The 27,797-nt window shown below is 40.1% G+C and overlaps 1 protein-coding gene across 4 annotated transcripts in view; it reads left to right on the top strand.

Annotated features, from left to right (window-relative positions):
• The first annotated feature begins 1,693 nt into the window (after window positions 1–1,693).
• LOC105489031 (iodotyrosine deiodinase) overlaps window positions 1,694–27,797 on the top strand; it is a 34,315-nt gene continuing 8,211 nt past the window's right edge. The window contains exons 1-5 of one of the 4 annotated variants that reach the window (XM_011753598.3): window positions 1,694–2,020; window positions 20,850–21,041; window positions 23,859–24,018; window positions 25,620–25,776; window positions 26,990–27,074. In XM_011753598.3, coding sequence (XP_011751900.2) covers window positions 1,843–2,020; window positions 20,850–21,041; window positions 23,859–24,018; window positions 25,620–25,776; window positions 26,990–27,074 — 772 coding nt within the window. In that variant the 5' untranslated portion in view covers window positions 1,694–1,842. Of the gene's footprint in view, window positions 2,021–3,270; window positions 3,464–20,557; window positions 20,625–20,849; window positions 21,042–23,858; window positions 24,019–25,619; window positions 25,777–26,989; window positions 27,075–27,797 lie in introns of those variants that run through there. The other 3 variants (XM_011753596.3, XM_071096607.1, XM_071096606.1) reach the window with 3 other exon arrangements.

Consider the following 27,797-nt stretch of genomic DNA (forward strand, 5'->3'; position numbering starts at 1 on the left):
TTTTACAGAGTTCTCTGGAGTTAGAGAACCAGGATGACATACATTTTAAAAAACAGCTGTCTATCACAAAAAGGAGTATTATAATATATGATACAATAAAACCATCAAAATGACTATTCAAATAAATAACACATATTCAATTTATTAAATAGATAATATATTTACAACAGCTCAAAATTCTGAAATTATGGAATAGTATTCAGTAGAAATTCTCTCACCCTTGTCCCCCATCTATCCAGTTTCCACACTCCCTCCAAAACAAGTAACCACTGTTTTTTTTAACTCCTTATTTTGAAATAATATAGACTCCCAAGAAATTGCAAAATTAATAAGGAGAATTCCTGATATAACCACTCTTTAAAGTTTAGAGTATACTCTTCCAGGAAATACATATATAAGCTTGTATAAATGTATCATATTTTCCACTCTGTTTTATCCAAATGGCATCGTGTTATACATACTTTTGCGCCTTGATGCTAAAGACTGAATATGTCTTGCAAAATTCATATGTTGGAGCCTTAACCCCCAATACAATGGTATTTGGAGGTTGAGGCTTTGGGAGGTGAACAGGTGATGAGGGTGGAGCCCTCATTAACGAGATTAGTGGTCTTATAAGAAAAAAGATGAGAGAGATGGTCTATTTCCACCATCCACCATGTGAGGTTACAGCAAGAAGGTACCTGTTGGCAAACCAGGAGGGGAGCCCTCACTAGGAGCTGACTTGCCAGCACCTCAATTTTGGAATTCTCAACCTCCAGAACTATGATAAATAATTTCTTTCTTTCTTTCTTTCTTTCTTTCTTTCTTTCTTTCTTTCTTTCTTTCTTTCTTTCTTTCTTTCTTTTTTTTTGTGAGGGAGTTTCAGTCTTGTCGCCCAGGCTGGAGTGCAATGGCACAATCTCGGCTCACTGCAACCTCCGCCTCCTGGTTCAATCTATTTTCCTGCCTCAGCCTCCTGAGTAGCTGAGATTGCAGGCATGTGCCACCATGCCCAGCTAATTTTTGTATTTTTAGTAGAGATAGGGTTTCATCATATTGGCCAGGCTGGTCTCGAACTCCTGACCTCAAGTGATCCACCCCCCTCAGTCTCCCAAAGTGCTGGGATTATAGGCATGAGCCACCACACCTGGCCGAGAAATAAATTTCTAATGTTTAAGCCACCCGGTCCATAGTATTTTTGTTATTTCAACCATAACTGACTAAGGCACTTGCTAAAACAGACAGACAAACAAATGAAAAGCCCTACTGAATTTATCACATAAATAATCAAGTTGTCACTTTAATTTTTTGTGTCACTTTTCCTGGATCAAAGTCTTTCTCTGATGCAAAACATGATATTCTCTTTACTCTATATATTGACTCAGGTATCATAAAAAAAAAAAAATTCAAAACCGTAGAGCTGTTTTCACAAACATGCCATTTAAAATGCATGGTGCCAAACCTCTTTCCTGAACATTTTCTTCCAGCAGATCTGAGTTGGTGTGCAGAAATCTATTTAAAAAAAAAAAAAAAAGTTCTTCAGGTAATCTAGCTAGATCTAGCACATGAAAGTTCTTATTCAGATTCTGGCAATTGTTTTCTAAGAATATATTGATAGAGTACATACTTTTAAAAAGTGAATGCACTGGTGCATGACCAAAGCCACAACAACACCCCACACATGTGACTGTGATCTTTGCTCCTTTGCAAAGTCCTCATAGAGTTGAAGAGTTCTGCACTTTGTTCCTTCCCTGGCACACCTCTCTCTGCATTCCTTCCATCTCCTGACATTCTCCACTCCTGTCTCTGTGTTTTAAAACCGGTGTAGGAAGTGTGCATGCTTGTGGCATCAGACTCCGGGCCATGTTTTTCGTGACTCCCATCTTGGTAGCCATTCTCTGCATTTTGGTTGTGTGGATCTTTAAAAATGCTGATAGACACATGGAGAAAAAGAAGGGGGAGCCTAGAGCCATAGCCGAGGCTCGCCCCTGGGTGGATGAAGACTTAAAAGACAGCAGTGACCTGCACCAAGCAGAAGAAGGTAAATATACCAGCTATGCTGCTTAGCTTCGCTGTCGTATGTGTTGATGATGAGTGTGAGTCAATGGCAGGGCTTATGGAGAGGAATAAACACACATAGGCCAGCTTTAGCATCAACCTCTATTCTGCTAATGAATCAGTGCCTGGCACAGACAGATCATCTATCTCCAGTGATGAGCTTGTCACCTGCTGGGACCAACCCTTTTTTATTTTGGATACTCAGTGAAAACACTGTTGAGAGGCTAAAGTTTTCCCTGGCTCCAATTCCATTCTGGTTGTTAAAATCTTTCTGCAGGGATTCATCCCAGGCTGGCAGTGGGCAGGGTCTAAGTGGCCAGGTTTTGATCAGGAACTTTGAAATCTACCAAGTGTCATCACCTAGGAGGCTGCCACCTTTCCCTGTGCCAGGCCCTGGAAATGAAGGACTGGGGTGGCCTTTGTCCTCAACACACTGAATGTCCAATTCAGCTGCCAAGGTGATACACGAGAATCAGAGAGAGTAACAAAGAGACAGACCCGGTGGAACTGATTCTAAGGTGTTTAGAGCAGGCCTGGGAGTTTGACAGTGCAGTCAGGGAAAGGACAAACTGGGTTGGGAGGATGAATAGGGTACAAATAGCAAGTGCTGGGAGGCCTGTCAGGCAACAAGGGGCAGAAGAAGCAGGAGCACTGGGAGGCCTGGGGTGGGGGTAAGAGAGGAAGTGGAGAATCGAGGGCGGAGGGAAGGGGTAAGAATGGCAGTAGAGAATTGAGGGTGGGAGGGTTACGGCCACCTTGAGAAGAAGAGGTGATGAAGGAGGCAGGTATGAAGAGAGAGACTGTGGAAGAGGCTTGAGCCATCAGTGTTTGAGAAGCTTTGTCTGGGATGGGTTTGATTTGGAAGAGGCTCTGTGATCTTCAGCTGGGCTAATGATGCCCCTATCCCCAAACAGAGTCTATCTGGACATGTGAGTGTGCGTGAGTGTGTGTGTGTTCATGAATGTGCATGTATGTGTGCATGTAGTGTGTGTGTGTGTGTGTGCATAAGAGTGTATGTGTGTGTGCGTGTGTGTGTGTGTGAGTGTGCATGTGAGTGTTCATTAATGTGCATGTGTGAGTGTGTGTACATGAGAGTGTGGATGAGTGTGAGTGTGCGTGTGCATGTATATGTGTGCCTGCATTAATGTGTGTGAGCATGCATGAGTGTGTGTGTGTATGCGTGTGTTTGTGAGAGTATGTGTGCATGAGTGTGTGTCCTAATCTCAGTTTTGGGGCACAGGGTGTCCAGCTGGCCCTCAGTGCTAGGAGCCTGAATGCACCACACAGGAGTCTAGCCCCTCAGCAGGGCTGCCTCTTGCTCTCCTACGTTGAAAGCTCTTCCACTCAGAACATCAGTTCTACCCAGCAGAGAAGCACTTTTAATCCAGGGGACATCTGCTGTGAAGCTGGGTAATGGTTTGTGCTGGTAAGGATGGCCCGGATGGTGGGGGCAGTGGGAATGCAGTGGAAGGGGTGGATCAGAGTGAAGTTAATGGAAGAGCAACAGGGTTTGCTAATAAACTGGGTATTGGGAAAAGGTAGAGAGAGGGAGACTTGGAAGCTGGAAGCTATTATAAGTGGGTGAGGGAATGAGGATCCAGCTTAAAGGGGAAGATGTTGAGTTCCATCAAGGACATGTTTTATTTCAGATGACAGTGACACACCTGAGCAGAAAAGGGAGAGAGAGAGCGGTCTAGGTTAGGGGCCCAGGCCACAGATACTGACTGGAGAGTCACCAGTATGGGGAAGATACTTGGAACCTGGGCAACTAATGAATCCACAAAGAGAGCATTGCTAGAGAGAAGGGTGAAGATAGAACTTGGGGGACACGTGCAGTTAAGAGGAACTATGGAAGAGAAATGTACTAGAGAAAGGGAGAAGCTGTGGGAAAGGGAGCTCTGGGATCATAACAGTAACAAGCCCTTATATATTAATAGCACTTACTGTATGCAATCAGAGTCACATTTTATGTGTAGTAAATCGTTTCATCTTCATGACAGTACAACGATTCTAATAGGTAGGCACTATTAGAATCCCCATATTATAGATAAGGAAACTGAGGCTCCAATAGGGTAAGCCCAGGAAGGTGATTGCAGAGACAGGACCCAAGCAGTCTGGCTGTAGGGTCCAGACATATAGCTGTTTGATGGGCTGCCTCTCCCCTGGGAGAAAGACCTAGAATGGAGGAGGCAGGAGATAACCAGCAGGGACAAACATTAAATGAGAGACCAGAAAGAGTGTGCATTGAGGAAAGGCCACTGGATTTGAAGACCCAAGAGGTCTGAGGACACAAGAGAGCTTAGGCAGGCTGTTGAGGGTCAGGTCCTGGGGCTGGGCCTGGAGGCTGGGAACATTGAGCAGAACTGGAGGGCCATTCTCTGGCTCTCTGCCTGATCACTTACTTTTGCAAAGTGCTTTGTCTCTTCATTCTCTGTTCCCTTACATCCTCATCCTTCTCTTATCTTTATGCAGAGGAATGAAAGGGACAGCCTTAGTGTCCTCCTTAGCAGCTGGGGCAAAGAATGCCCTGAGTGTGGCATCCACAGATCTTTTGTATGGGGATTCTAATAGTGCCTACTTCATTGTATTGTCATGAAGATGAAATGATTTACTCCTCATCTCTTATGTTGTTTACATAAGTGGTGCATGCTAAGGTCACACAGGTGGCCTGTGAGAACCAATGCTTAAACCCAGGCTTCTCAGCCCCCAAGTCCCTGCTCTCAGTCACAGGGTGGTGGACATTATCTATGTGGGGATCTTACTCTAGGTCCAGAAGGGATTGAGAAGGAGCTAACTGGAGAAGAGAACGGACTCCTTTACTTAAGAAACATGGAGATGGTGTTGTTGACTGGAAATAGATACTAGATTCAACCCATTTTTAATATTAACAAGACACTAAATGGTAAAATAAGTATTGTAGGACATTTTAGCATGAGTTAAGGAAAATATGGGTACCAATCTAACCTCCTGCAGCTCTGATTCACAAATAATTCCTACTCCATGTTCACAGGTCAGGGAATTGGCACCTGTGTGTAGGGGTGGGTGGGGGGATGGAGATGGAACATTGTGTGTCCATGCTTATTAGACATATGTATGTGTGTGGGGGGGGTGGGGAGTGGTGAAGGAACATGATGTGTCCATACTTATTAGACATTGTATGTGGGTGGGTTGGGTGAGTAGTGAGGGAACACTGTGTGTCCATGCTTATTAGACATTGTGTGTGGGTGGGTTGGGGGGTGGTGAGGGAACATTGTGTGTCCATGCTTATTAGATGTAAAGTATAGTCTTCCTCTGCAAACGAGCCAAGCTTGGTGTCCTGTTAATACCTTGTTTGTCTACAGTTAGGATCCAAGAAAGAAGAGTTGCTGAAGTTTATCTCAAAGAAATAAATCTCAGATTGTCCCAATAAAATGAATTGAAAATCCTACCCACAAATCCTCTAGTTAGGCCCAGAATCATAGAAGTTCATAGAAATGGGAAAAGAAGAAAAAAGAAACACATCTCATCAAGATGAATCTGTTTTAATGTTAGTGAGGGATTCTTCTGTACTTAGCTTCATTGGCCATCCAAAAGCTATTATTCTAATTGAAGTCACTAACTGAATAATAAGTGACCCATCTTGTCCAGTCTTTTCTAAGAAAGGCCTGAGTTAATTTTTTTATCCAGTGTGGGTAACACTTGAGAACAAAAATGTTCCTACAAACTTGAGAAACAGATTGTTATGTGCCCATAATAACAAGTAGCTTTCAGAACTGGTTCCAAGCCTGAGCAGTGGATCAATGACAACTCATTTCAGAATAAACTTGGTAAGCTAACCAATCAGTGTCAGCCTCATGCTTCTGAAAGTCAGCCAACCAGGGGTGGACTCATTCCCAGGGCCAGCTCCTCTGAGCGTCAAGAGTCTCAACCAAAAGACACTGATCCTACAAATGATGTGTCACTCGCACCCCTGAAAGTCCACCAGTTCCTGAACTTCATGCTTCCCAATCAAGTAGCATACTAGGGCTAGTCTCTGGGGATTAGCAAGGACCAATTGTTAAATATTTAGGAGTTTTTTTGTTAAATCATTAGTGGCTTGAAGTCAGGCCATGGTGTGATTATTTACATCGTGGGTACTGGCAAGTGCTATAAATCAGTGCTTTCTCTCTTCCACCCTGCAAAAAGTTGGCTTACCAGCACACCACTGCCAAAAATTCTATACTAAGTCAGCATTCTACTCTGCTCAGAGAGTCGTGCTTGATCAGCATAGTTGTCTTTTACTATGGGAAGCAACACAATCAGCTTTGTCTTGGACACACCCAGACATTAATACTTTGACATGACTAATTTAAGAGGTTGGTTTGCTAGACTCCTGTAAGACCTTAAGCTTTTAGAACAAGAGACAGTCAGGTTTAGGTAAGAGAAGAGTAGGAAAGGAAAAGGACTTGAATGAAGATATTGTTCTTGAGATCAAGTCTGGGTGGGTTCCTACTAGGGGAAAGTTAAGGTCAGCAAAGGACATTGGGGTACCGAAAGAGATAAAGGGACTCAGAAGAACAAATCCTGTCAACTTCACTCCATTGCTTTGGAGACAAGGATAAAAATACCTTTTTCTCTACCCAATCTAGGTTCATGGCTGAGGCCCTTGTAACAAAAGACAGATTAACAGAAAGTGTAAATGTTTATTTAGCATAAGTTTCATGTGATACAGGAGGCTTCATAGGGAAATGAAGACCCAAAGGAACAGTTAAACCTGTGTGTTTTCATGCTAGCTTTGGTGAAAAGTGAACAGTCGTGGAGATACACAAGTGAACAGGGGCTATGGTCTAATGTGATCTAATGGCAATAAACTAGGGAAACTTAGTGTATTAGTCTGTTTTCAGACTGCTGATAAAGACATACCTGAGACTCAGTAATTTATAAAGAAAAAGATTTAATGGACTCACAGTTCTATGTGGCTAGAGATGCCTCACAATCATGGTAGAAGGTGAAAAGCTTGGCTTACATGGTGGCAGGCAAAGAGGGAATGAGAATCAAGCAAAAGGGGCTTCCCCTTATAAAACCATCAGATCTCCTGAGACTTATTCACTACCACAAGAACAGTATGGGGGAAACTGCCCCCATGATTCAATTCTCTCCCACTAGGTCCCTCCCACAACACATGGGAATTATGGGAGCTACAATTCAAGATGAGATTTGGGTGGGGACACAGCCAAAACATATCACTTTGCAGTATCTATACGTTCAGATTTTTCTCTGTGTCCCTAACGTCTTCAGAGATGAGGATGCTCTTTCCTCTGGATGGGCACCTCTTACATGGGGGACATATGACCTGCCTCAGGGGAGGATCAGAAAATTTCTTCCTAGGTTTTATGACCTACTTGAGGAAAGAAAGCTCTTCTTCCTCTGAAGTTGGCATGCTTTGGGGTAATATTTTCTGAACCCCATTGACTTTAGGATAGCATTGCCCTATTCAAGGTTTCTCTGTCTGGGCACCCTTCAGCTTTCTCAATCCCCACCCACCTCAGTGCTACTAATGAAATAATCCATCTATACAGCAGCCAGGTGTCACCTTAATAGTTCTGTTGCTCGATGCACACAGCAAGTCAATACATTGAGACACCAGGTTGCAACAGAGAAAGAGGTTTAATCATAAGGCTACTGAATGAGGAGGCAGGAGGAAACCTTAAATCCATTTCCCTGAGGAATTTGGAGCTAGGATTTTTTAGGATTTTGGAGTGGGTCAAAGTGTGGCGGTCATTGATTGGTCAGAGTGCAGGGTGAAGTCATGGGACAGGGAGATGAAGGATCTGTATTCTCATGCTGATTCCACTTCATCATGGGAGTCTTCAAACTGGTTGGCATCAGCTATTACTGGAATTCATGATTTGAAAAACATTTTAAGTAATTTTAAAACAAAAGCCTTATGATCCTGATAGAGAGATCTTATCTATCTCAAACAAAAGCCTTGTGATTCTAATGTCAGAAATTCTATGTATAGGAACAGTGGGGATGCAAAAGGTCAGTATCTACTAGTGCTATGAGACTTTCAGAACAAGGAAGTGGGTCAAAGCAGCCTGATGAATGTTGATTATAACTGTACTTCTGTCTACAATTCTTGTTAGCCCTATGAGGATGGCCTCACAGGAAGCGGGATGACTGAGAAGCCCAGGTAGAGAGCAGAGCAATGATGAAGCAGCTGGGAAAGAGGCATTGTTGGGGCAGGTGCTGAGCCCTGAAGTGACTCCCATCCTCACCTTCAAAATCTACATCACCCTCTTCCTTAGTAACATTACTCCTCAAGTCTCCCAAAATTGCAAGAAGGGAACAAGGATGATGTGACACAAATTGTCCTTGGTTTCTTAATTAGAAAATAGTGGCCCATTTGCAAAGACTGTGTAGTAGAACTGTAAAAACACTAAAGCAATGCATTTGGAGACACAACCAGAAAAACACCTCCATGTTAAATGTGAAAAGATAGAAGTGACCTAGAATTACTTGGCTGGCTAAACCTAATGATGGCACAATTAAAGGATTCCTTGGCATTAAAGTGATTGTAGGGACCAAGGGGTTGATTGCTAGAAAGCTGATCGTGTGTATTAGCACTCCCTCTTCATATCTGCTTCCTTCTAACTAAAAGTATACAGTTTTGGCCAAAACTGTTCCTGCTAGTGAAATATGAAAAGAAATTTCTCCTCTGCCCTCTGAAGGTTCACTGAAAATGAACTGACAAGAGACAGATTAATAGAAGAAAAGACATACAAATTTGTTTAACATGTATAAGCACTGGGAAATCCCAGGAGAATGGTTACCCAATAACCCAGTGGGGTCCAGATGCTTATATATCCTTCTCCATAGGGGATGAGGGGATGGTGGGGGTGCATAGGAGTAAATGATTTTCAGGGGAAATGAATGGGTCCAAAGAACAATACTTTGGGATGAAGTTCCTCAAGCTTATGAGAAGTAGTGGGAAGGCGAGGGTGGAACTTCACTGTGAACAAAAGTCTTCTCATTATGCAGGTAAAGTCCCCCAGGTTATCTCTGTCTGCCTGGATTCCTAGGCAGGGGGTCTTAAGACAATTACATTTCTTCATCTTCTTTGTTCCTTTTCTTAATACGTGCGGTATTGCTTTGTTACCCAGGCTGGAGTGCAGTGGCATGATCATAGCTTACTGAAGCCTCAAACTCCTGGTCTCAAGGTATCCTCCCACCTTAGCCTCTTGAGTAGCTAGGACTATGGGCACACACCATCATGCCTAATTTTTAGACTTTTTGTAAAGACGAGGTCTCTCTATGTTGCCCAGGCTGGTCTCGAACTCCTGGGCTCAAGTAATCCTCCTACTTCAGCCTCCCAAAGTGCTGGGATTATAAGCATGAGCCACTGGGCCCATCCCAATTACATTTCTTTTGGAAAGAAATGTCCTTAGTCAGACTGGGAAATTCCAGAAAGAGTCTCTCTCAGTGCTTCAGGAAAAAGGATCAGAGAGACCAGAGACCAGGCAGGTCAGAGGGAGACCTGGAGGTGCTTCTTTAGTTCACCAGATCAAATGCCAAGTGTCAGTATTTTAGGGAATTGTTTGCAGACCCCCAGTGAAATGACACAAGGCAAGTTACTGTTGGTATCAATAGCAAGCCCCAAGTGTGGCAGCACAAGATTTACATTCAAAAAGCAGGCCATAATAGTACACATTTGCTTTGCACTATGTGGACCTTAGAGCTTGAATCCCTGGTGGCTTGACTGCTCTAGAGTGAAGGCAGGGAAGCAAAGGAGCTTACACATCCTGCTCTCTTGCCTCTGGGTGAGGGCCACATTCCTCAGGAGCAGTCAGGAGTTGAAGGGAAGGGGAGAAGTGGAAGCTCACTGAGCTCCTAGCCTGGCCCTGCTGGTCTCATTCGCCAGCCATAGTATAGACCTTCTGCCCTGTGAAAGGCTCCAGGAATGGCAGCCCGGCTGTACACTTTTCCAGGAGTGCACTCAGGACAATCCCATCAGGAGGTGATGAGGACCATTTGTTTGACCATTCCCTGATCAAATGGCTGGCACCGATAATGAGGCAACAGTTTGCTTCCTTCTGCTAATTAAGAGAGTCTGCCTTGGACTCTAGAAGCTGCAGAAACTGCCAAGTCATGCATTTAGACCACTTTTAGTTTTTACAAGTGCTGAATGGGTCTTAAGAGTTAGTAACTTACCTTTCAAACAGTTAAGGAAGCATTTAATGCATTTGCTTATATGCCACTTATTAACTACAGAGGCTGCCAGACTTCATCTTAAACGGTGTTGAAACTACAGAGGCTGCCAGACTTCATCTTAAACGGTGTCGAAAGTATCATTGGTGTTGAAAGTCTTTATTCACACCTTGATAAAGTTCAGGCTTGTCACTGTGACATTGATGACATTGGCATTTCATTAGGACTGATTGTTAGAAAGCTGATAGATGTTTATTACCACTCCCCCATCACACCTACTTTGTTCTAAACAGGCCCGAACTGTCCCTGCTAGAGAAATATAAAAAGGAGCTTCCTCCCTAAGTTTCCCAGACAAACTTTGTCATAAACCATTGTTTGTTCTCAGGTTCCATTCAATTCCCAAAGGGAATTATTGACTATACATCATCTGATCATCGGGTCCATTCATTCCCCCTGAAATGCATTACTCCTACACCTCCCATCTCCTCTTCCTCTATAAAGAAGGGTGTATAAGCATTTGGACCCCACTAGGTTATTGAGTGATCATTCTCTTGCTATTGTCCCATGCTATGCATGTTAGCATAATTTTGTATGGCTTTTTCTCCTATTAATCTGTCTTTTGTCAATTTGTTTTCAGTGAACCTTCAGAGAGTGAAGGGGGAGCTTTCCCTCTTCACTCCTATGGTATAAAAGTCACATCTATCTTGTTCACTAATATATATCAAAGTCTCAATAAAAACCTTGTTGAATGAATTGTATATTTCCATCTTCCAGGAAGATTTTGAGAGCTTTACTAAATGTAATTTGCATTATACATAGTATGTTTTGCAAATGTATAATTATAACCTGAAAACTTGTTTTTCCCAACTCATCATATGCACCAGAGACTTTTATTCCACTGTACCACCCTTCTCTCCCTAAAACACCACAACTACCACTACTACTACCACAACAACAACCATTGCAAAATCATTGCTATTGGCATTTCCTGAGCAGATGTCTAAAAAAAGAAAGTTGTTTAGTTCCACTAATTTAAAACAGATCAACTTTAGGACTTGCATTGCTTTTTCATGCTTTGTTCTTTTAGCTAATGTATAATACTTACATAACCTAGGGGTCAGCTGAGCTCATCCTATTTAGAAAAAATAAATAAACTAAAAATAAGATTTAAAAAAGGCTGAATCCTCAATCCTACGTGCTTTGAGGAGGCCAATTCCCTCTCAAGGATTTGAGAGTCCCCACAGAACCTGGGTTCATGGAGTCACCTCTGGCTCTGAGGTTCATGCCCCATGGACTCCTGATTTCCTCTATGTGTTTTCTTCTTCTACCTCACACCAATTTATCTGTGGAAATCAACCTTTGTTTCTCTTTGTTTCTTTGGTCCCTCACTTCCCAACTTCTCACACGGCATGTTAGCATGTGAGGGAGCCCTTCTTTCTTCTAAAGGTCTTTTGAACCACTGTTGTAGGTCTCCCTTTGGGCTCCACTCCCTGAACTCTGTTCCCCTCACTTGGTCATGCTCAGCTCCTCTCCCTCTAAGACTCATGCCTGTGCTCTGAAAAAGCGTGGTCGTTGGAATCCAGGGATGTGGCAGTACAGGAAAATCATCAGAGGTTTACAATTTTACACTATCTTCTTTCCTCATCAGCTTGGCTAGGGGAACTGAGCAATTTATTTTCCACAAATGATGCTACTTTGCTCAGAAGGCAAAAGTGCCTATGGCCAGTTTTGTTTACACTTTTAAGTTCTTACTCATTGTTTTAAACTCTAAATCTTTCTTGAAAGCATTGACATTTTCAATATGAAACAGGAATTTAAAAATATTGGTTTTGCTATTATACTTAGAAAAATGGTAACATGGCAAGAAATTCATCTCTAAGGATCTAAGTTTCCACTGTATCTAGACTTTACCTACTTTTGCTGAACTTGAACTTTTGCTGCATTGATAAAATGTAAGCATCTTTTGTCCTTTTATAGAAGTTTTGTTTAAAAGTTCTGGACAGTTGACCTATTCTTGATTCCTCTGGTAATTAATCTCTACGGCCTTCTTCTCATTGAAAAAACTCTTAATTGTGAAATGTACTTACTGAAGAAGTGTATAAAACACAGATGAACAGCTTAACAAATAGTTATTAAGCAAAACCTTACACAATTATCACTTGGGATAAGAAATATACACATCCAACATTTCATAAACACCCATATGTCATTCCCTAGTCACAACCTTTTCTCTCCCCAGCAGAAGTAACTACTATTTTGAATGTTATGGAAATTATTTATTTGCTTTTCTTCTTAGTTGCATCACTCTTAGACAACTAAACATTCCTGCAGCCATAAAAAAGGATGAGTTTGTGTCCTTTGTAGGGACATGGATGCAGCTGGAAACCATCATTCTTAGCAAACTATCACAAGAACAGAAAACCAAACACCGCATGTTCTCACTCATAGGTGGGAACTGAACAATGAGATCACTTGGACTCGGGAAGGGGGACATCACACACCGGGGCCTTTTATGGGGAGGGGGAGGGGGGAGGGATTGCATTGGGAATTATACCTGATGTAAATGACGAGTTGTTGGGTGCTGACGAGTTGATGGGTGCAGCACAGCAACATGGCACAAGTATACATATGTAACAAACCTGCACGTTATGCACATGTACCCTAGAACTTAAAGTATAATAATAATAATAATAATAATAAAAGAAATATTTGCTAACCTCAAGATTATAAAGATTTATGTTTTTAATAAACTCTATGATTTCAGCTTTTATGTTTAAAAAAAAAAGACAACTGAACATTCCTAAACATTAAAATTATACTGTTTATATTATTTTGACTTGCTGTTTTATATTTGTAAGAGTCAAATATAATGCTAAGCAGGTTGGACATGTAACTGAGGCTCATTTATTTTCACTATTGTATAGTATTCTATTATATGACTATATCACAATTTATTCTACTGTTGATGAACATTTGGTCTATTTCTAGTTTAGGACTATTATAAACTATTTCTGTAAACATTTTAATACTAGTTTTGTACATATGCACATGGATTTTTCTGGTGCATGCATGGAATTGCAGAGTCATGGTGTGAAGGGCCTGATGATGTACCACACAGATACCCCCTTGAGGAAGGATTTGCTGCCTCTACTGCTGGGGGTACTGTTGGCCTCTTCCAGGGATGGCCTCTGCTGTAGACAGCTATCTCTCCTGAGATCCCATCTCTCCGAGGATGGCCCACATCTGATGATTGATTGCAGTGGTTGTATAAAGACCCAGCCATTATGGCCTAATCTGAGACAACTCTGATGGGTACTTTTAGTTTCAAAATAGCCCTTGCTGTGGTTGAGGCCATCTCTCAACTTGCATTGCAGCTTGGCTTCTTCTGCCCAATCTGTTTCTTTCCTCTCCCTTCCATAGGTTTTAATCCCAGATACTTCCTATAAACGTTCCACACACTAGACTCAGTCTCAGAGTCAACTTCTTGGAGAACCTAAGTAGAGACATGTAGGGTACCCCTCTATCCAATTTTACTAGACAATACTGAGTTCTAAAATCTCGGATTTGTATTTTTCAACAATTTTGGAAAAATTTCGGCCATTGCCTTTTCAGATATTGCCTCTGGCTCATTCCCTCTCTCTCTTCTCCTTTCAGGACTCCAGTTAAATGGTTAGACCGTCTCACTGTATCCTCTGATGTCTTTTACATTCTCACCTATGTTTTCTATCTTTCTCTTTCCATGCTACATTTTGGATAGGTAAGAAGAAACTATCTTTCTATTGATTCATTTCCTCTTCAGCTATGCCTACTTTGATGTTAAACCTATTAATTAAATGTTTAATTTAGTTTGTTTTCATTTTTGTTTCTAGAGGATCTTTTTAGTTCTTTTTTCAAATTTGCTGTCCCCTTTTTTCTACCAAAGTCATGTGTCTTGTACTTCTTTGGACATAGTGAGCATAGTTGTTTCATGACCTGTGGCTGATAACTCCAGTATCATAAGTCATTGTTGGTCTGTTTCTGATGCCCATAGTTTTTTAATGGTTCTTATTCATGACTTTGTGTTTTCTTAAATACACTGTTATTTTTCATTGTTTGCTAGTCATTCTTTTGGAAAATTACTTATAAAAACTTTATGAGGTCTAGGATATTGGTACTTATTTCCAGGGAAAATTCACTTTTGTGCTTACATGGTGTGACACTAATACTCTGGGATGACTTTAACCTAAGGTGAAAGCCTGTGGTTCCCTGGATCACTCAGATGATGTTGTCTTAGGCTGCAAGCACATATCAGCGCTGGTTTATTTTAAATTCCCCCTTACTGTGAGACTGCAGACCTTCAGGGTCCCAGCTTAAAGTGTAGGGGCTGTCAAACTCCCAGCCGTGGGTGGACCTGGGATTTTGACTTTTGTCATCATCCTTTATCTCAGATCAACCTCACAGCTGTTTCTTGGTAATTGGAAAATATATAATACTCTGGGCGTTTGAACAAGGGTCTACCTCTGTGGTACTAACCTTCAGCTAGACTTTGACTGTCATTTCCTACGGTAACAGATGAGCATTCCAATGCGTATGAGAAAATGTTTTAAAATATATTTTACAAAGCATTTCAGTTTGTTTTAGTTTTTCTAGCTTACAGCATCCATCAAAATTCTCTAATTAACCACTACTAAAAGTGGAAATCCTTTAATAGATGCCACAACCACAATTGCAACAACTATAACCACAGCTGCATCAGCTAATCAATGAGATCAAAATGGATTTATGGTTGGGTGCAGTGGCTCATGCCTGTAATCCCAGCACTTTGGGAGGCTGAGGTGTGAGGATTGCTTGAGTCCAGCAGTTTAAGGCCCGCACAACATAATGAGACCATGTCTCTAAAATAATAATAATAATATTTTATAAAACCCTCCCCCCAAAAAAACCCTCAAAGTGTATTTGTATCTACTAGAAGAAAAAAGTAACAAGTTATTGTCTTCCATCACACAGCTCAAGGCATCGGATACACATCATATCAAGCACATATAATTGGGTTTTCGGGAGGTTGTCAATGAGGAAGATGTATAACAACATTATATTCAGTTTCCTAAAGACACAGTTTAGGTAGTACAATAATGATTCAGGTAGAACACAAACACATGCACATACATACATTTTAATGGTTTAAAAGCCCTTAAATTTGTTACTTTAGGAAAGTGAGTGCTGATCATTTTCAGCAATATGATGGCAGACTGATGGTCTGTTCTTATCTGAGTAGGAGTTGCTTTCTGTGGTGATATTGCTTCTCTGCATCCATTCCCATCAGGCTGACAAATACTAGGGCAGGCTTATTAAAGACTGAATTATTACGTAAAAGAACCATCTACTCATTAGATCCCAACATTTCAGTGTTTGCTCTGTGGGTAGCCTTCTCAGTGAAGCTTTCTTTATGTGATTCAAATTTCACTGAAAAAATTCCAACTCACAGCAATTCATTCTGATGTGAAATACTGAGGTTTACTTTCTGTACTGGCCTCATTTTGGTATATTTTGCCTCCTAGGTTCTAGGAATTGATAAAACTCAACAACAACTGGAAGCCCAAGACCAGCCTAAGATAAGCAAGGAATATCTTTTTTTTTTTTTTTTTTTTTTTTTTTTGCCATCCAAACATTTTCCCCTCAATAATTTTAAGTGTTTGAAGACAGCATCTTAGAATTTTTTTTCTGTTGAAATCTTTGTAGTTCAGAAGTATGTCTTTTCATGAGCTTAAGTGAAATGAAGAAACAATATTCAGAAGAGCTGTGAAATTTTGGATATATAACAAACAATTTTGAGAATATTGAAATGTAGTATCTGGGAATTTGACAATACAGTCTTCAGAACCCTTGTTTGTAGAAACTATCTTGAATTTCACAATGTTATTTATTGGAAAATCTTCTTCTAAAATAAGATAACTGGGTCTGCCCTTGGTGAAGAAGCTTTTAGTGCACTAGACACATCATCCTTCTTATCTTCTGTGGGCTATTTTGTTTCTCCTAAGTTTTATCATTTTTAGCTTCAGTGATTGACCCTTCTGTTGCACTTTTATCTTCTCTAAGATCTTGAACTACTGATAATGAGCTTGCAGAACTCTCTGAACAGGAGGGTAATGGGGAAAACAGAAGAAGTGGCAGAAGCAGGCAGATGTAATGAGAAATTTTATGTGGTTAAATGTAACAGTTCTTTTCTTAGGTTTAATCTTTTTGTGTCTTGTTTAAGAAATCCTTCTCCACTCCAAGGTCGTGAAGACATTCTCTTATATTCTCTTCTAAAAGCTTTAAAAATTAATCTTTCATATTTAGAATTGTGGTGAGAACATTCAACATCCTATTGTTCTCAATCTCTGATGGAAGGGTTTCAAAGATTCATCATTACCATAGCTGGATGTGGTGGGGATTTTCCCCTCATAGTTAGACAATTCATCATTACCATAGTTGGATGTGGTGGGGATTTCCCCCCCATAATTAGACTATGAGATTAAGAAAGTTCCTTTCTCCAAATTTACTAAGAGATAAATGTCAAGTTTTATCAAACATCTTTTCTGCATTGTAATGATTTTTGTGGTTTATGTTCTTCAGCTTTTTAATGTGGCCAAAAAAAAAAAAGATTGTTTTTCTAATGTTAAATTAACCTCTTATTCTTGGGATAACTCCAAATTGCTTAAGATGTATTTTTTAAATACATTGCTGAATTCTGTTATTCATATTTTGTTTAGGATTTTTGTACCGTGTTTGTGAGGAAATTGAGCCTGTAGTTTTTTGTTCTCTTAATGCCCTACTTAGGTTTGGTATCAAGGTTGTGGTCATTCCATAAAATGAGTTGGAGGGTGTTTACTCTTTTTCTAATGTTGGGAAGGGTTTGAGAATTTAGCAGTGTTATCTCTGTGAAAGTTTGGTAGAACTCCTTCATGAAGCTATCTGAATGTAAAGTTGCTTTCTCTTTTAGGGAAATCTTTGCTTACTAATTCAGCTTATTTAATAGTCAACAGACTTTTCAGTTTTTCTATTTTGAAGTTAGTTTTGGCAGGTTATATTTTGAAGAAATTGGTCTATTTTATATAAATTTTCTAAAATATATTGGTATAATAAATATTCTTATACTGTTTGTTAAATGACAGTAACATCTATAGTGATGCCTCCTTTTTCATTCCTGAAATTTGTTATTTATGCTTTCCCTTTTTCTTGATCAATCTTGCCAGAGGATTGCCAATTTAATCAGTTTCTACAGAGAACCAGCTTCGGTTTTGATGTTTCTCCCTATTGGATGTTTGCTGTTGTTTTCCTTAATATGTCATATTTAATATTTGCTTCTTTCTACATCTTTGGTTTTATTTGGGTATTTTTTCTAACTTCTTGAAATTGATCTTTAATTCATTAATTTTTAGGGTTTGTTCCTATCTAATGTATGTATGTGAGGCTTGGAATCTCCCTCTAAATATAATATTTTAATGTTATTGCATAGATTTTTCAATACATAATAATGTCATATTTTAATTTTGAAATATTTTCTAATTTTCATTAAGGTATTTTGTTTGTTTTTTTAACTTATCCTTTTGTTACTAGTTTAGTTGCATTACAGTTAGAGATCATTATCTATTGGGCCATTAAAATACGTTGAGAGTTATTTTCTGGTCCAATAAGTCTGCTTAAAAAGAATGTGTGTTCTGTAGTTGTTTGGTGCAGTGTCCTGTATAAGTCTCTTTGGTCATCTTTGTCAATTACCTTGTTAAAATTTTCTGTATCCTTACTGATTTTTTTCTTCTGCTTATTCTATCATTACTGAGAGATGTGTTAAGATCTTTCACTGAGTTGTGGATTTTTACAGTTCTTCTTAAAAGTCTGTCTTGAGGTCGTGTAATGTAATTGCATACATATTTAAAATTATGTTTTCCCAGCAAATTAAATTGTGTTATTATAAACTGACCCTTTTTATTATCAGCAATGCTTTTTGCCTTAATTTTTTTCAACTAATATAGTTATGTGATGCATGGTACGACTTTCAACCTTTCTATATGCTTATGTTTTAGGTGTGTCACTTGTAAACAACATACTTGGACTTAAAATAATCATTGGCCTTTATCAGGAACATTTAGTTCATTTCTATTCAATGTAGCTATTCTTGCCTTGGTTAAAAATTCAGTTATTTCTGTGTTCTTCCCGAGGTAACTTTTTTTTTCTTCTGGTTACTTTCAATATCTTTATATTTTATTGTAAAATGTATAGTTTTTTAAAAATAACTCTTTGAATTTACTAGGCCTCAGAGTAAAAGTATGCCATTTACATAGCTTACCCGTAGGCAAGAAGCCTGAAATAACTTGTAGTTTTGCATCTAATGTAGCCCCTGATTTACTTTCGTTGTTGTCAGGATCAATTATGAAACTGAAGTTTGGTGCCTTCTTTTTAATCACATTTCCCCCCTTGTAGCAGCTGTGTTTAATGTCATTAAAAATAGTAAGGTGCAATAGTGCACACCTGTACTCCCAGCTACTCAGGAGGCTGAGGCTGGAGGATCCCTTGAGGCCAGGAGTTTGAGTCCAGCCTGGCAACATAGCAAAACCCCACTTCTAATTTTGAAAGAAGAGAAAGAAAAACGTTCTTGTAAAAAAAAAAAAAAAAAAAAAAAAAAAAAAAAAAAAAAAAAGAACTTACCAGCCCCAGCCCTCTTGAATCTGTAGATCTGGTATTTTTTCATGAGTTCTGTGAAAATCTCAGATGCTATCTTTTCAAATATTGCCTCCACCACATTCTCTTTGAATAAAATGATCATACGTATATTGGACATTCTCACTCTTCACTCTGCTCTATTTTTTCTTGCCCTTTCTTCTATATTTTCTATCTTTTTGCCTCTCCTTGCCCCATTCTAAGTGTTTTCTTCTGACTTATCTCTCAGTTCATTAATTTTTCTGTAGCTAGTCTAACCTGCTAGTTAACCATCCATTTAAGTTCTTAATTCTATTATTTTCCAATTCCAGAAGTTCTCTATTTTTTCAGATTATTTATATTAACTTTTATTCCTTATTTTTGCTGTTGTTTTTGTTTTTTCTTCTTTCTAATTTTTTTCTTTTATTCTTTCGTGTACCCTACATACAGATTTATATAAGTTTGTCTTTTTTCTCTAAATATAGTAATCATAGTTGTTTTATCTTCTGGGTCTGATAATTCCAGTATTTGGAGTCTTTGGGCATCTGACTTTATTTTTTTAAAAAATGGATTCTGCTGTTTCTTGTCCAACATGTTTTCTTCTTTATGTGCTTGATTGCATTTGGTGGGTTGCTGATGATTATACTTAAAATTATTTGTATGTTGGCATTTGCTTCTGCTAGACAACCGGGGTACTTTCAGACAGGACAAGTTTATTCCAAGTTCAAGTTTGAAGCAAGACTCATCAAACTGATATAAACCCTTGAGGAATAATTTATTTATGATTCATACTTCCCCTATGGATGTAGTTCTGGGGTCCTAGCTTATTAGACTTCACATTCTGTGCGGGCCTGGGCTTTGATATCTGTCACCCTTGATCCCTGCAGATATAAAAATGGAATTCAAATGTGTGGGGATTGGCAAATACAGTAGGGAAAAAAAATATACCTTCTGCGCTTATTTACCTGTATGAGTTCAAATTTTCTCTTCACTTTGGCCTGCAAATTTCTTGCTATGTTGTAGGCTCAATTATTTCAAAAAAGACTTATTTTCCTAAATAAAGAAAAATACTTTATTTAGAGATCTGAGTGGTTTTCAGCTGATGGGAGATTGTTTCAAATAATCTAGTCCATCATTAACAGAAATTTGAATTCCTCATCTTTTTGTAGGTAAAATTTTTCTTTTCTTGATTTATAATTAGTCTGGAGTTTTTGCTTCTTTTTTCTTTCTCTTTTTTTTCTTTTTCTTTTTCTTTTTTTTTTTTTGAGATGGAGTCTCACTCTGTCACCCAGGCTGGAGTGCAGTGGTGCAATCTCGGCTCACTGCAACCTCCACCTCCTGGGTCCAAGCGATTCTCGTGCCTCAGCCTCCCAAGTAGCTTGGATTACAGGTGTGCACCACAACACCTGGCTAAGTTTTGTATTTTTAGTAGAGACGGGGTTTCACCATGTTGACCAGGTTGGTCTCGAAAGCCCAACCTCAAGTGATCCGCCCGCCTTGGCCTCCCATAATGCTGGGATTACAGGCATAAGCCACCACGCCCAGACTTTTCTTTTTCTTTCTTTGTTTTCTTTTCTTTTTTTTTCTTAAAGAGACTGGGTGTCTTTCCATTGCCCAGGTTAGAGTGCAGTGGTGTGATGATAGCTCACTGCAGCCTTGAACTCCTGGGCTCAAGCGACCCTCTCACCTCAGTCTCCAGAGCAGCTGGGAATACATGTGTGAGCCATTGCACCCAGCTGGAGTTTTAAGGATAGCCAAGATCAGTGGTAAGGATTCTGTAAATCTATTCTTTTTTATTTTATTGTATTTTTTTGTACATAATACATAATGTGTATTGTATACACAATATGAAAATGTGTATTGTATACACATTATGAAAATGTGTATTTTCATAATCTTACACATTTGAGAACTTTATCTTCTTCTCCCCAGTGGTCACCTTATGACCAAGAGATCATTTAGTTTGTTACCTTTCTTGTTCTTATTTGCAGATGCTGATGAATGGCAAGAACCAGAAGAAAGTGTTGAACACATCCCTTTCTCTCATACACACTATCCTGAGAGGGAAATGGTTAAGAGGTCTCAGGAATTTTATGAACTTCTCAACAAGAGACGGTCAGTCAGGTTCATAAGTAATGAGCAAGTTCCAATGGAAGTCATTGATAATGTCATCAGAACGGCAGGTCTGTACTTGCAGATGGGGTCTTTGGAAATGTTAGCTACTTTACTGGTGTGACTCCAACAATGGAAAAATGTCAAAGTTTAAACATAGTGAATAAAGCCTAGAGTGATATGTGTATCTATAAAGTCTTACCCAAGTGCTGAGTGACTGCCAGAAACACAATGACTTCTACTTGCCACATTTTGACTATTACAAGCTTCTTGGAAGCAGATATGACAATAATTCAAAACTTCTGCAATTATTCAGTTCATGATCTTTTAATTAAAAACCAAGATTTCTGATCACATCATTAGATTAATATATTGGAGGAGATACAGCTTCTTTCTTTCCCTCCCCTTAAAACACACCAGACACACACACACTCACATACTCAGTTATATTTGTTTTCTTTGGAAGCAAATTTCTTATATTACATACCGTGATGCTATAGTCCAGTATTCTCATTAACTAGCAAAATTTACTTATGTAAATTTGCAAAGTAAATCAAAGAAAGAAAAGACCCATTTTAATGTAAATTAATATTTCCACTGAGGAAAAAAAAATAAGAGCTACAGAAAATGGGGAGGAGAAATAAGAGAAATCTCACTACTTGAGAATCTCCTGTGATTAGAGTCTTATTCTTACATAAACCACATTTAAGTTTATTTGCAAAAATGTTCACGTGCTCATTGTTAATCTATTGTCCAACGTGAAAGGAAGCAAGAATGAAATACTTTACTTCCGTTAGGAATACAAATACATTAGATTGTTGAGTCCTTAGTCTAACTAACAGCAGTTACTAAATTTCACCTTTACCTGTATCTGTATTTGTATATGTGTATGTACACATATGCTGCGAAGGTGAATTTGACACAACTAAAAACATTAGGGAAAACTTTATTTCTTATGTTTAGAGATACAAATATTTAGTAAACAAATAAAATGGGTACAAAGTTAACTGGAATCACTCAGTGCAGAAATTGGGGCCTCATGTTTAGCTTTTGACTTGCATTTCCCAAGCCAGTTGTGACTTCTAGTGTTGGGAGTGGTGTGTGGCAAGCAAGAACCCCACCAAGAGCCTGCAGCCCTTCCTCCCTCCATCGGTGGATTAAACTATCCATTGGGAAGGAAGGAAGAGTTGCTTCTGAAATATCTCACCTGTGAGTCACTGTGGTCTCCCCCAGGGAACAGTGGGCCATCTCTAGGGCCGAGGGACAACACCCAGATCAGAAGCTGGCCCCTACTCTCACCAGAATCCCACAGGGAACTGAGGCTCCTTGGACAAAGGTGATACACTGTGAAGCTTTGCCCTGGGACACTGGAACTGATCAAGGTGTGGGCTGAGAGTTCCTGAAGTCTCCCTGGGAGTAGAATGACACATGGCTGTGCATATTGAGTACCCATGTCTAAGAGTTCTCCAACTGGGCCGGGCCTGGTGGCTCACGCCTGTAATCCCAGCACTTTGGGAGGCCGAGGCAGGCAGATCATGAGGTCAAGAGATCAAAACCATCCTGGCCAAAATGGTGAAACCCCATCTCTACTAAAAATACAAAAATTAGCTACTCGGGAGGTGGTGGCGGGCACCTATAGTCCCAGCTACTCGGGAGGCTGAGGGAGGAGAATCGCTTGAACCCGGGAGGCGGAAGCTGCACTGAGCCGAGATAAGTGGCACTGCACTCCAGCCTGGTGATAGACTGAGACTCCATCAAAAAAAAAAAAAAAAAAAGAATTTCCCCAACTGTCGTGTGTCCCCAAGGATAAACCTCACAGTGCCACACTAATAGCTTTGATATAGGGACCAAACACTGTATAACTAAGTTGCCTTTTGAGGAGTGTTTTAAAAACCATCTTACCGTATACATTTTGCCTTCTTCAATAACCTTCACAACTTTATTTTTTTTTTTTATCAAGAATACCAAAAGAAACAACAGTCTGGAGAACTCTGGCTGTCAAAATTTCCCCTCTGAGTTTCTTTCCTTAGTGGTCATGGTGCAGTTACTTGGGGACATTTTCTCCCACATAATTAGAGAAGCAGAGGTGGAGTTCCCACAACCCTGGAACTGCAGAGCTTGATCACTGATCAGCTGGCCTGATGCTGAACAAAACGAACTTGGCAGCAGCATGACAGGGTTCCCTGCCAGGCATTTGTTTTCCAGATTATCTAACTTCATTTTGAGCAAATATGAATTATTTTTATTTTTATTTTTTTTGAGACAGAGTTTCACTCTTGTTGCCCAGGCTGGAGTACAATGGGATGATCTTAGCTCACGGCAACCTCTGCCTCCCAGGTTCAAACAATTCTCCTGTCTCAGCCTCCCAAGTAGATGGGATTACAGGTGCCCACCACCACACCCGACTAATTTTTCTATTTTTACTAGAGACGGGGTTTCACCATGTTGGCCAGGCTGGTTTTGAACTCCTGACCTCAGGTGATCCACCCACCTCGGCCTCCCAAAGTGCTGGGATTACAGGCATGAGCCACTGCGCCCGGCCAAGTATGAATTATTATGTTTATCCTTAGAAAAAAAATTTTTTAAGAGATAGGATGTCACTCTGTTGCCAGGCTAGGGTGCAGTGGTGCAATCATGACTCACTGCCTCCTGAGCTCAAGCAATCCTCCCACCTCTGCCTCCCAAGCAGTTGGGACTACAGGCACACACCATCACACCCTGCTAGTTAAAAAAAAAAAAAAAAAAAGAAAAAAAAACTGCAAAAATGTTTTAATTCTCCAGCTCCAGCCTCCCAAAGTGCTTGGACTACAGGGATGAGCCTCTCCTTAATTAGCAGCCTCACACTTTCCTGCAGTTTTAATTTCTGATTTTAATGGAATGGGTGACAGGAACAGCCCCGAGTGGGGCCCATACAGAGCCCTGGACCTTCGTGGTTGTGAAGGATCCAGATGTGAAGCACAAGATTCGAAAGATCATTGAGGAGGAAGAGGAGATCAACTATATGAAAAGGATGGGACATCGCTGGGTCACAGATCTCAAGAAACTGAGGTACAAACAGTGGTGGAATTGGGGATGTTCGCCTTGGCTTCTTAAAATAAAATCACCACCACCACCATGTCTTGGCTTTGTTGTAAGTGTAGATAAGCTTGATTCTGCCTCTGGGAGGAATTATGGAAGTTAAGACAGAGTTCACTCCTGTATCGCCATGTGAGCGTTTGGTAAATAGGCTCTGACTCAATTATTTGCTTAGTAAATAATTGAGGAATTACTTCACTTTTCACCCATCTGGAACATAAAATGGCAAAATTCTTTTCAAGATCTTGCATGAAGCAAATTACATTTTGCTAAAGTGATCAGGTCTTCCCAATCATTTTACTAAGCAGGTTTTAGTTTTAGGACAAGTTTAACACAAGTGTAGTTATCTGTGAGGCCTTAGTAACTTTTTGGCTTCCTCAACTCCAGGAAAAAAGTGGAGGGGAATTCAGTGTAAGTAGTTTCACTGTGGTCCCTCAACAAATGCAGCCCTCGGGGTCTGCTCCGGGCACAGTCCACGTGCTCTATGGAGGGAATGGAGAGTGTTGGTTCATCGAGTGAGTCAGGAAAGTGGATTACAAGTGGCTCCACTGTGTTGATATTTCCATGATTTAAAATTCCATGATTTAAAATTCTTTATTAAAAACCACTTTATGTATTTTAACTATTTTCACCCTTGCCTTAACCATAGGGATTGGGTACACAAGAGTACATTTTACAGAGGAGGTAACAGTTCCATGGGAGGCCAAGTAGCTTGCCCAGTGGCCAAGACAGTCCAGCTCCAGTGCAGATCTTCTAAAGCATTCCCATTTTCCCTCTTTGTAGGGAGAAAAGAAATGACAATAGTCAAATGTAACTAAGCTGGTTGAAGTACAGTTAAGTAACTTTGAAAGTGTAACATACAGATGTTCATAGTATAAGAGGAACCATGGAGAAATACACAAATGAGTTTCGTGTGCTTTGGAACAAGGAAGCATGACCAGGCTAGAAATGAAATGAATGGTGATTGTCTCTTGCTAATGAATGACAAAGATATCCTAAGGTAAAATCCCAACATATAGGATTATATGACTCTCTGTCTTTTTTGACTATCTGTGCTAGAATAAAACTTCTGCCAAAATGTGTGGGCCAGGGTAATGAAATCAAGAAAGAGATATTCTGAGCTGGAAAACAAAAATTTAGCTCTGCATTTATACCTCACATGAATGATCTCCCTCTCCCACAGAAGTTCCCTTCCTTTTTTCTATAACTGGGTGAACAGCATTGCCATCTGCCCACCTGTGATTTTGTGATTTTGGCTAAACCTCACTGCCATCCTTGCCCTCTCCCTGGCTGCATTTTGACCCAGTGCATGCTGGGTAATAGGACCTGCCCTTGTATTTTTCAGCATTTCATATGTCTTGCCATACTAGGCACTAACTAAGGCATGTTTATGAAATTGAATGATCCTGGTCAGAAAACGAGGAATGAGACAAAAATAAAAATTCTGCAGCTGTTCAATTTAAATATAAAAGATGAGTAAATTGGTTTTTATTTTTATCATAAAGAAGCTAAGGTAGTAAAAGAGAACAAAAAATATGGGCAAATATTCTCCTGAATCTCTTTTCTCTTCACAGAACCAACTGGATTAAAGAGTACTTGGATACTGCCCCTATTTTGATTCTCATTTTCAAACAAGTACATGGTTTTGCTGCAAATGGCAAGAAAAAAGTCCACTACTACAATGAGATCAGCGTTTCCATTGCTTGTGGCATCCTGCTAGCTGCCTTGCAAGTATGTTGGGACATCAAGGGTTAAAGGGTGGCCTTATTAGAACATTTCAGCTGAGTTTTCAATTCAGGGACATTTGGAAATTGTTTTTTAATCTAAAGTAGAATTCCTAAGTGAGGTAACTCTGATGTGAAAACTGACTCTGGAAACCTGGATTGGTGAGTATGATGGTTCAACAAGTTGGGAATTCACTTATCACATCATTTCAAGGTTAGAAAAATTGGTGGTGTGTTTGCCGTCATCTGTAACAACATGAAGTTTCAAGGGTTTTGGCAGACACACATGAAGAACTTTGGAGCCTAAAAGTCACAGAGGCTAACTCCCTGGATACGTTTACTGTTGCTCTTAGAGAAGATGGAATGACTAAAAAGCCATAAGAAGGGCTCTTCATAGAGCCCCCTTTCTAAGAAGTTTGCATTGCACGGCATTAGGAAGATGGTCACGTGCTTTTCAAAAATTCCATCTGCATAGGAACGAGAGCAGTGCTAACATGAAATGGAGCAGGATTGGTGTACAGTTTTCAAACGATTCATGCACTCACTCAACAATGCATTCACTCAACAAATATTTTCTGAGCTCCTTTTTGTTTTGTTCTGAGACAGGGTCTCATTCTGTCACTCAGGCTGGAGTGCAGTGGCGCCATCACAGCTCACTGCAGCCTTAACCTCCTGGGCTCAAGTGATCCTCCCACCTCAGTCTCCTGAATAGTTGGGACTACAGGCATTCACCACCATGCCCGGCTGATTTTTACATTTTTTTGTATAGATGGGGTTTTACCATATTGCCTAGGCTAGTCTCTACTCCTGAGCTCCAGAGATTCACTCTTCTCAGGCTCCCGAAGTACTGGGATTACAGGCGTGAGCCACCATGCCGGCCTCTGAGCTCCTTCTGTGTGGCAGTTCCTGGGAGCCACCGGGGATAGTTTGTCTGATGAACTGTATATTCTAGCAGACACTGGGGGCTGGGTAGGGGATAGAGAGAGATGGTAAACCCATAAAATAAACGTAGAAAACGAGATTATAAGAGCAAGAGCAAGTAATCATACTTTTAAGAGACAATGGATTCCAAAAAAAAAAGAGCTTCTTCACTATCTCAAAGAAAAGCATGTATGTTGAATAACACCTCCCAAAATGTAGTCATTGAAATGTGTTTTAGGTTATTGGAAAAATTATCCTGAAGGAGCTGGCATTGATTTCTTTCCTGAATCTGTAAGCAGGTAAATAATGGAATCACCACGCGGCGTCAGACTGCAGGGCACCGCTACCCGATCGAGGGTCCTGGAAGAAGCAGCGAAGCCTGCAGTAAGCTCAGCTCACAAGGCTGCCCGGGTGCCTCTGCAGTGGGCAGTCTTTTTCACTTTGCCATTGAGTTTGCTGCCCCCTAGCTTTCATAAGGCATAATCCCGAGAGTAGGTTACGATTAGTGATGGAGGAAAAAAGTCTCCATGAAGCCCCCGTCTCCAGTACGGTGACTGGGTCCTATAAGCGCGCCATGCATGTCTTATACAGGCAGCTTCCAGAACTTCCTGGTCAGGTTTAGAGGTGGTGATCTGATTGGAAAAGCTGGAAAGGGGCAGTGAGGGGGAAGTGTCTGGAAGCTCCTCATTGCTTTTACTTAGATGTTTGTTATTTGGAGGCTTGGAAAGAGGTCGATGGGGTACCCCTTGGCCACTGAGTCCCCCATCAACAGGCATCAGCATTTCACTGGGTGGGGAAGCTCTGCTTCCATGGTTGGCTCTGTAGTTATAGGAACTTGCCGTGGTGGTTGTCGTTTAGAATAAAATATACAAGCCTTTATTAATATATTAAATACCAAGAGCTAGTAGTAGCTCTATAATTTTAAAGTAGTGATGAATGTAATGATATTTTAAAATATCTATAACAACTGTAAAATGATATGAAAATAACTGGATTTCATTGGTGATAAAGTCATAGATATTGCTAACACTACTGTGGTTTGCTGCCTACATTTACAAAGGAAGAAACTGCTAAATTTCAGTTAGATGTTAGTGAATATAAAGACTT

This window comes from Macaca nemestrina, chromosome 5 (assembly GCF_043159975.1).
Source record: "Macaca nemestrina isolate mMacNem1 chromosome 5, mMacNem.hap1, whole genome shotgun sequence".
NCBI lineage: Eukaryota > Metazoa > Chordata > Mammalia > Primates > Cercopithecidae > Macaca > Macaca nemestrina.